Below are 10,060 nucleotides of genomic sequence, written 5' to 3'. Positions count from 1 at the left end.
CCTTGCTGTTGGGCCACTTCACTTGCAGATACTAGGGTAGCGAGCCCTAGGCAGGAGCGTCGTGCAACTCGCTGGTTACTCTCCTCTTCAGCACCTTAGTCAGTTGTCTCTTCTACCAGCCAGCCCCGGGTACAGCGAATCCCGTCACTGCCACTCCACAGGCAGACAGTAGAACACTCCACGGTCCTCTTCCGGCGGCGGCTCACTGCTTCCTTAAAGCAGACTGGTGTAGAGACCTTGGCTGCCCTGGGTAGACTGACTGTTCTTGTATCACAGCAGCCCTATGTCAACTCTGCGAATACAGACACGTCATCAGTACACTGGGACACTATATGGGACCACTAGGAAACATCACTTACTGGCTTAGACACAAACGTACACCTTTTCGCTCCATAGATGGCGCTGCTTTTCTAAACACCACCTCACTAGGGGTCAGCACCAGCTACCTCATGAGCCGACTATGACAGGAATCTAGCGCCTCTCGCCGGGATATTCCCGTCATCACTAGATGGCGTTGTCCATGTTGTGGGGGTTTCGGGAGCGTTGACGTCACTGCTCCATGCTCTGGCGATGAACTTGGGTTCGTAACACAGTATATGGCGGATTTCAAGTCCATGTCAACTAAGATCCTGTGTTCTATGGTACCCATGTAGAAGTTTGCAAACAGGACACCTAGGGGAGAACCCATGGCGACCCCCATCTACTTGTTTATTCATGTGCTCATCGGGCCTCAAGAAGGGTGCCTCTTTAGTGCAGACTTCGAGTAACTTCCTCAGTTTGCTCTCTGGTATGTCCTGAGGGGTACAAGCCGGATCACGATACACTCTGTCCATCATCATCCTGATTGTTTCGTCCACAGGCACGTTGGTAAACAGCGACTCCACATCCAGAGAGTCTCTTATCCCTGTGGCCTGCGCTCCTCACAGTAAGTTTATGGAGACTTCAGGCTAAAAGCACAAGGCACATAAGGAGTCAGCAGGCAGTTGAGTCACTTTCGTTTCTGCCCGAAACGCTTTGCCTAATAGTGGCTTTAGGCATTGTATGTACTAGCTCTATCTATAAAGCCAACAAACTTTGTAAAATCTCTTTATGTATGTACCTTTACCTAAATAAAAATTATTATTATTATTATATTATTATATACTTAGCCAGTCTGTATGTGGGTGTGGATATCTGGCTGATGATTGGCCAAAGTGGGTTTCCAAGATTGTGGGTCTTGACATTCCCATATGCGTAACCATATGTGGGGCCTCGTAGCTTGGTGGATAGCGCGCAGGACTCGTAATTCTGTGGCGTGGGTTCGATTCCCGCAAGAGGCAGAAACAAATGGGCAAAGTTTCTTTCACCCTGAATGCCCCTGTTACCTAGCAGTAAATAGGTACCTGGGAGTTAGCCAGCTGTTACGGGCTGCTTCCTGGGGTGGAGGCCTGGTCGAGGACCGGGCCGCGGGGACACTAAAAGCCCCGAAATCATCTCAAGATAACCAGGTTTGTATTCTCCGAAATTGTTTGGCAGATGGAGTCCGGATTTTTTTGCGTTCACAGTTTCAATCAATATTTACCTTCGTTTTCAATTCGGCCGAATTGAAAACGAAGGTAAACAGATTGATTGAAACTGTGAACGCCAAGAACTGTGAACTATGAACATTGTTGCCCCCAGTTACAAAATGAAGAATCTCTCCAGTTCCGATGCTGATTGTGTTTACCATCATGTTACCAAAGCCAACAGGAAGAACCACTCCACTAGGACCTATTGAGAAAAGATGCCTCTATCAATAAACTCTCTAACTACCCAGGCAAAGTCCCCACTGCCAGTTTTCAACATGCAGCATGCTGAGGGCAAGTCTTCGTCCCCAACCCGTTCTCGCAAATTCGTAAAGTCAATATTGACTTATTAACTACGTGCATAGGTGATATACTAAACATAATAGATACCCTTAAAAAGATTCATAGAAAACACCGACCTTACCTAACCTTGTTAGTATCTTAAGATAAGCATCTTATTGCTTCGTAATTACAATTATTACTTAACCTATACCTATTATAGGTTAGGTAATAATTGTAATTACGAAGCAATAAGATGCTTATCTTAAGATACTAACAAGGTTAGGTAAGGTCGGTGTTTTCTATGAATCTTTTTAAGGGTATCTATTATGTTAAGTATGTCACCTATGCACATATTTAATAAGTCAATATTGACTTATTAAATTTGCGAGAACGGGTTGCGTCCCACACAGTAGTGGACCTTGAAAAAAAGAGTATCCCCAGCTCAAGATCAGAGCAAAGCCAAACTTCGGAGGCGAATATATTTTGAAGTTCAAAGATGAGATAGCTGTAACTATTCTTAAAACACAATCGCTCACTTTGGACACATATCAAGTCCATTTTTTTCTCCAGAGTCCTAACTTTGGGCAGGACTCGCGTCCACTACAAAAATATTTATATAAAATTCTTTTTTTTTTAATCCGATTGACCTCGGGATAGATTCAAATTAAGCGCCTTTATATTGCGAACAATTTGATACCAAAATGAAAGATGTAACATGAAACTTGATGTCCGAACACTTATATGATTATAAATAGGTTTTTGGTCAAAATTTTAAAATATTTGTTAAAATTCTATTTATTGTGCTATTATGTTGGGAATAGTTTTAAAATGCGCGCCTTTACGTCGCGAACAAGTTGATACCAAAATGAAAGATGTAACACAAATTTTATGTCAGAACACTGGAAAGATATAAATAATTTTGTGATGATAAGCTTCCAGAATTAAAATATTTGTTAAAATTTCAGTTATTGCTCTATTATTATGGGACTAGTTTTAAAATACGCACCTTTATATTGCGAACAATTTGATACCAAAATGAAAGACGTAACACGAAAATTGATGTTATCAAACTTAACGAATATACACATTAGGTTGCAGATGTGATAATTGGAGCATGTTTACAGGTAACTTTAGGCTTTTCTGCGGGGAGGCATGCCAGGCTTTTGTTCATTATACTCATACACATCTGTAGGTAATTTAATTGCGAACACAATGATACTAAAACGAGCGACGTAGCACGAGAATTAAGGTGAGAAAAATGGAATGAGTATACACATTTTACTGATTTTGTGAGCTCACGGGTAACTTTTGCCGACTTTAGGCTTTGCTGTTAGGAGTCACGCCAGGCTTTCGGAAATTATATTCATACACACCTGTAGGGAATTTAATTGCGAACACAATGATACCAAAACGAACGACATAGCACGAGAATTAAGGTGAGAAAACTGAAACGAGTATACACATTTAGGCGTCGGCGCGCGCTTGCCCGCACGCTCGCCCGCACGTTGGGTCCATGCCCTCTAAGTTGGCGGCGCGCCTGTCGGGTGCGCGATAGTGTAAGAATTACAGGAAATGCGACGAATTCAACCCAGAGGACAAAATAAGGAAAATCATTGTCGTCCACTATCTCCTGCACATGAGCTCTAACTTATTTAGAAACGCTGACTTATGCCAGCAGAAAGATACCAGGTAAAATCTACGAAGCAGAAAACCAGACAAGTCTTTCTCACTGTTATCTTGAGGTTATCTTGAGTTGATTTCGGGGCTTTAGTGTCCCCGCGGCCCAGGTCCTCGACCAGGCCTCCACCCCCAGGAAGCAGCCCGTGACAGCTGACTAACACCCAGGTACCTATTTACTGCTAGGTAACAGGGGCATTCAGGGTGAAAGAAACTTTGCCCATTTGTTTCTGCCTCGTGCGGGAATCGAACCTGCGCCACAGAATTACGAGTCCTGCGCGCTATCCACCAGGCTACGAGGCCCCATTGTAAATGGACAGATTCCAAAAAAAGCTTGATCTTGACATTTGGGGCGTGTTTCAACACAGAATTTACACCCCAGAGCCCCTCAGATGCTTTACATGTCAGAGATTTGGACATCAGGGAGCCGGTCGGCCGAGCGGACAGCACGCTGGACTTGTGATCCTGTGGTCCTGGGTTCGATCCCAGGCGCCGGCGAGAAACAGTGGGCAGCGTTTCTTTCACCCTATGCCCCTGTTACCTAGCAGTAAAATAGGTACCTGGGTGTTAGTCAGCTGTCACGGGCTGCTTCCTGGGGGTGGAGGCCTGGTCGAGGACTGGGCCGCGGGGACACTAAAGCCCCGGAATCATCTCAAGATAACCTCAAGATAACCATCACAAGGATGGATGCTAACGCCCAGTGAGGTGTGGAGTCTGTAGCCAGCCCCACGACACCAAAATATGCATTGATTAACACAAGACTAACCAGCCAGTTCAAGCAACGTGCCCGAATTGTTCTGAAGCACACCACGCCTCGTAGCCTGGTGGATAGCGCGCAGGACTCGTAATTCTGTGGCGCGGGTTCGATTCCCGCACCAGGCAGAAACAAATGGGCAAAGTTTCTTTCACCCTAAGTGCCCCTGTTACCTAGCAGTAAATAGGTACCTGGGAGTTAGTCAGCTGTCACGGGCTGCTTCCTGGGGTGTGTGTGTGTGTGGTGTGGGGAAAAAAAAAAAAGTAGTTAGTAAACAGTTGATTGACAGTTGAGAGGCGGGCCGAAAGAGCAAAGCTCAACCCCCGTAAAAACACAACTAGTAAACACAACTAGTAAACACAACTAGTAAACACGCCTGGAATCTAAGATGCACTGAAAGGCTTAAAAGGATCCAAACGAATTCCCTACGTCCACAGCAGCAGAGCAGGTGTCAATCCCAATTGTGGGATTGGGTAGTTATAAATAGGAGCTGCCTCGTATGGGCCAATAGGCCTTCTGTAGTTACCTTTATTCTTTTGATCTTATATAGCAGTTTCCCTGCCCACAAAAACAGCATGGAGCTTAGCAAGACCAAACTAGGTGGAAGGGGCACATCCCGCCAAACACACACCGAAACTACGACGTTGGTACAACGTTCGAACAAGTTTTAACACCTCCTAACCAGTTATAACAACCAATATAGCAAGTTGTCACAACGTTCTAATACGTCATAAACACGTTAAGCCAAGATGTAACAACTTTATTATAAGTTGTAACAAGCGGAAAATAGAGACAGTTTCGGTTTGTGTTTCCAGGGATGGCCCTCCACCATCGGCCATGGTAGAGGGTGTGAAGGTTTCTGTCCAGGACAGAGGGAGGTCTGGGGGCCCACCAGAAAATAGTTCAATGTAATCGACCGCTCATTGCATCCAGTAAGAACAATCAGGGCAATGAAGACAAGAGTGTCCGTGTTTCCACTGATACGGGCCAAAGAGTAAACAGGCCCCAAACCGGCACAGCAGTAAGTAGTGTTTCTAATTGGACACCCTCTGGCCAATGCTTAAGGCCATGGTCACGGAATTGGCCCAAACCTTGTTATCGAAACACGATCTCACACAATCCACATGCAGAGACTCGAAAGACAATTGAGGACAACCTCAAGAAATTCCAGCGGGCAGTGTCCTCCCCTTCAGGGACGTCGGGCAGCGGGCAGTGTCCTCCCCTTCAGGGACGTCGGCCAGCGGGCAGTGTCCTCCCCTTCAGGGACGTCGGGCAGCTGGCAGTGTCCTCCCCTTCAGGGACGTCGGGCAGCGGGCAGTGTCCTCCCCTTCAGGGACGTCGGGCAGCGGGCAGTGTCCTCCCCTTCAGGGACGTCGGCCAGCGGGCAGTGTCCTCCCCTTCAGGGACGTCGGGCAGCGGGCAGTGTCCTCCCCTTCAGGGACGTCGGCCAGCGGGCAGTGTCCTCCCCTTCAGGGACGTCGGCCAGCGGGAAGTGTCCTCCCCCTTCAGGGACGTCGGCCAGCGGGCAGTGTCCTCCCCCTTCAGGGACGTCGGCCAGCGGGAAGTGTCCTCCCCTTCAGGGACGTCGGCCAGCGGGCAGTGTCCTCCCCCTTCAGGGACGTCGGCCAGCGGGAAGTGTCCTCCCCCTTCAGGGACGTCGGCCAGCGGGCAGTGTCCTCCCCCTTCAGGGACGTCGGCCAGCGGGAAGTGTCCTCCCCCTTCAGGGACGTCGGCCAGCGGGAAGTGTCCTCACCTTCAGGGACGTCGGCCAGCGGGAAGTGTCCTCCCCCTTCAGGGACGTCGGCCAGCGGGAAGTGTCCTCCCCCTTCAGGGACGTCGGCCAGCGGGCAGTGTCCTCCCCCTTCAGGGACGTCGGCCAGCGGGAAGTGTCCTCCCCCTTCAGGGACGTCGGCCAGCGGGAAGTTTCCTCACCTTCAGGGACGTCGGCCAGCGGGAAGTGTCCTCCCCTTCAGGGACGTCGGCCAGCGGGCAGTGTCCTCGCATTCGAGGACGTCGGGCAGCGGACAGTGTCCTCCCCCTTCAGGGACGTCGGCCAGCGGGCAGTGTCCTCCCCCTTCAGGGACGTCGGCCAGCGGGCAGTGTCCTCCCCTTCAGGGACGTCAGGCAGCGGGCAGTGTCCTCACCTTCAGGGACGTCGGCCAGCGGGCAGTGTCCTCTCCTTCAGGGACGTCGGCCAGCGGGCAGTGTCCTCACCTTCAGGGACGTCGGCCAGCGGGCAGTGTCCTCACCTTCAGGGACGTCGGGCAGAAAAAACTCTCTTAAACCACACAAAAAACCTGACAGAGTCCAGTTCTTCTGAAAGCGACCTTGATGAGTCAATTTCAAGTGCACCAAGATCTTTAACTCCAATTTCAACTTCCGTGGCGTGTTCATCTGACTCTTCCTCCATGGATGTCACAGTAATATCAACAAGTTCCAACAGCAAAGAGAACTAAAGATCCTACAATAGAATGTGCAAGGGGCGCCTGACAGCTGGGTGCTTCGGATTCGTAGTCCTGAGGTTCCAAGTTTGATCCCCGGTGGAGGCTTCGACAAAAGGCAAAATGTTTCTTTCACCCTGATTCCCCCGTTACCTAGCAGTAAATAGGTACCTGGGAGTTAGACAGCTGCTACGGGCTGCTTCCTGGGGGGTGTGTAACAACAAGGAGACCTGATCAAGGACCGGGCTGCGGGGACGCTAAGCCCCGAAATCATCTCAAGAAGAAGGGCTGCACACAAAATTGCAACACTTGAAATGCATATAAGCAACCAAAGGTATAGACATCCTGATACTACAGGAGAGCGTGCTTCGAGATGGATTTGAACCTGAAATCTCAGGCTATCGAAGCTTCTTCCTTCCATGGGTCAACGGGCAATCCAGGGGATGTGCCACATATATAAAAAGTGACCTGGGGCCAGATTCACGAAATCACTTACGCAAGCACTTACGAACCTGTACATCTTTACTCAATCTTTGGCGGCTTTGTTTACAATTATTTAACAGTTAATGAGCTCCGAAGCACCAGAAGACTGTTTATAACAATAACAGCAGCTGAATGAGAAGTTTTCATGCCTGTAAACTGTTTAATAAATTTAACCAAAGACGTCCAAGATTGAATAAAGCTGTACACGTTCGTAAGTGCTTGCGTAAGTGCTTTCATGAATCTGGCCCCTGATCTATAAGCCTATACCTGTACCGTGACCATGGGGACAGAGGTTATGGGAGTATCCATTGAGCTAAGACACAACAAACTTGAAGTGCTTACAGGTTTCCACGTGCAGAAAAGGATCTTTCAGTATTATTTGAAATAATACGCCACCACCTCAAACACAATAATTTGTGGTGATTTCAATGCCCATTATCGATTGGCACTGGGCTCGAACACAACAAATGAGGCCGGCACTCACATAGCACATCTACTATACCAGCTTCCAGAAATTCATATCCTAAACAAGAATGAACCCACCCACACTTAAGTTGGTAGACTAGACCTTACCTCGATTTCAGCCTCCCTCAGAGATGCAGCAACATGGTCAGTTGAGTCCACACTCACAAGCGACCACTATGGGGTCCAAATTGATCTAAAGTTGGAACTACCCACCCCACCTCCACCTCCACCTGAAGCCTGGAATTTCATCTCTAGCGAAATGGGACTGCTTCCAAAACTTCATCTCAGAGTGGCATAAAACCTATGTTGTTCCACAAGTCATTAATCAAGCAGAACACGATTTTGTCAAAGCAATTCAAAGTACAGCCAACCACTCAATTCCACTGAAAAAAAACAGTCCACTAGACACCACAAAGATTACTGGTACTATTGAGAACGTGTCAAAGAACTCAATCATAGACTCAACAGCACAAAGAAGCTATACAAAAAGCAACAAAGTGACCGCAACAGGACCTTACTTTGTGAGGTGAAGGAACATGTGCCTCAAGAGACACGGATAATCAAAGAACAAAAGTGACTGGAATGGTGTCAACATATGAATGGACACACCTCTCTTGGAGAGATGTGGCAGTAAATTCACAAGGAAAAAGACAATGAAACACCAAACGCCCCACACCCTAAGGATCCTCAACAGAAAGCCGAAGTACTGGCACCCAAATTTGCAGAGAGAGCAGCCAGTAATCAGCTTCCACCAGATGTACTAGCAGAGCAGAAAGGATTAGAGGAAGAAAGGTGGCACAGAATTCTAACAGCATGTGCAGAAGCCTCTGACACTAATGCCCCCTTTCACACTGGATGAGCTCAATCGGGCTAAGAAAAGCTAGATTAGAATTATTAGAAACCTCCGCCCAGAGGGAGACGCTGCATACCCAAGGTTAAATAATTTAGCCTGGACTTCTCAAACTAGACCTATAGCTTGGAATAGGGCAGACATAGTGCCAATCCCAAAAGCCAAAGATCCAGCAAATCCAAGACCCATCTCTCTCCAAAGCTGTGCAGCCAAGACGGTTGACAGAATGGCACTCAACAAACTTGAGTGGAAAATGCCTAAACTGCACTAGGACATGTAAGTCATGTTACATACATGTAACGTATGTCACATACATGAAACGTATGTTACCTACATGTAACGTATGTTACATGTAGGTAACGACCTACAAAAAACTTCTGGTCAAAAACTGTGTCCAGCAGCTGGACACCCCCATAAATACTGTGAAGCAGTTTCCTCCCCCGCGATAGCAGCCACATAGTAAGGACTGATGATTTCAATACGAGTTCAGCACGCGGTATATCCTTTCATAAGCAAAGATCACATTCACTCCTACAAATATACCACTAACGGGCTATTCATGCCTAAAATTGTTGTAACGTGCTTAATCGTTCGAATGTGTGATTGGAGGGCTTGCTTGGGGTTTAAACCAATCTGAATATCTTTAAACCCAATCTGAACATCTTTACCATTGTGATCATTGCTGTCTTATATGTGCTGTCAATCTGCTGTATGGTGTCTATTAACTTTGTTTAAATTACTAATCAAGCTGTCAATGTAATCAATCAGAGCTTTAATATAACAATGTGCTTTAATATACTTACTTATCTCTCTCATCTCATTTTTCTCTTGTAATGTATCTTTATCATTTATCAATTCTGATTGAAATTACCTACTTAAAATTATCTGCTAGATTAAGGACCTGCCCGAAACGCTGCGCGTACTAGTGGCTTTACAAGAGTGTAAATACTGTACTATCCAATGTATTCTCTCAAACCCAATGTACCTTCTTGTATATATATATAAATAAATAAATAAATAAATAAATAAACTGTCAGTAGATAGTGGTATCGGATTGGATATGAGGAAAAGAAGGCAATACAAGCAAGTATTGGTGAGGGGAAAAATTTTGTAAAAGGAAGAGGGAAGGAGAAGGGCCTCAAAATAATACACTTAAGGTATATTACACGAACAGTCGGAGTCTAAGAAGCAAAATAAAGGATTGAAATGTTCTTGTCTGCACAGAACCAACAGATATTATTACACTTACCGAGACAGGCTACCGAGGGGCCTCGTAGCCTGGTGGATAGCGCGCAGGACTCGTAATTCTGTGGCGCGGGTTCGATTCCTGCACGAGGCAGAAACAAATGGGCAAAGTTTCTTTCACCCTGAATGCCCCTGTTACCTAGCAGTAAATAGGTACCTGGGAGTTAGTCAGCTGTCACGGGCTGCTTCCTGGGGGTGGAGGCCTGGTCGAGGACCGGGCTGCGGGGACACTAAAGCCCCAAAATCATCTCAAGATAACCTCAAGATAACATGACTAAATATATCAAACAGGGAACAATTAGCTGATTATCAAATAAAC

At 46.9% G+C, this 10,060-nt stretch overlaps 1 protein-coding gene across 1 annotated transcript; it reads left to right on the top strand.

Moving 5' to 3' along the window:
* The first annotated feature begins 5,381 nt into the window (after positions 1 to 5,381).
* Positions 5,382 to 6,713, top strand: LOC138359092 (myosin light chain kinase, smooth muscle-like). Its single transcript, XM_069317793.1, has one exon. It carries the CDS (start codon positions 5,382 to 5,384, stop codon positions 6,711 to 6,713), a length of 1,332 nt encoding a protein of 443 aa, XP_069173894.1.
* Positions 6,714 to 10,060: the final 3,347 nt, after the last annotated feature.

Source organism: Procambarus clarkii, chromosome 89, assembly GCF_040958095.1.
Source record: "Procambarus clarkii isolate CNS0578487 chromosome 89, FALCON_Pclarkii_2.0, whole genome shotgun sequence".
Classification (NCBI taxonomy): Eukaryota; Metazoa; Arthropoda; class Malacostraca; order Decapoda; family Cambaridae; genus Procambarus; species Procambarus clarkii.
The sequence above is the reverse complement of the archived record's forward strand: the minus strand, read 5'-3'. Positions and strand labels throughout refer to the sequence as shown.

Excerpts from the sequence above, each read along its gene's own strand:
- LOC138359092 (XM_069317793.1), top strand. The coding sequence starts at position 5,382 with ATGCAGAGACTCGAAAGACAATTGAGGACAACCTCAAGAAATTCCAGC.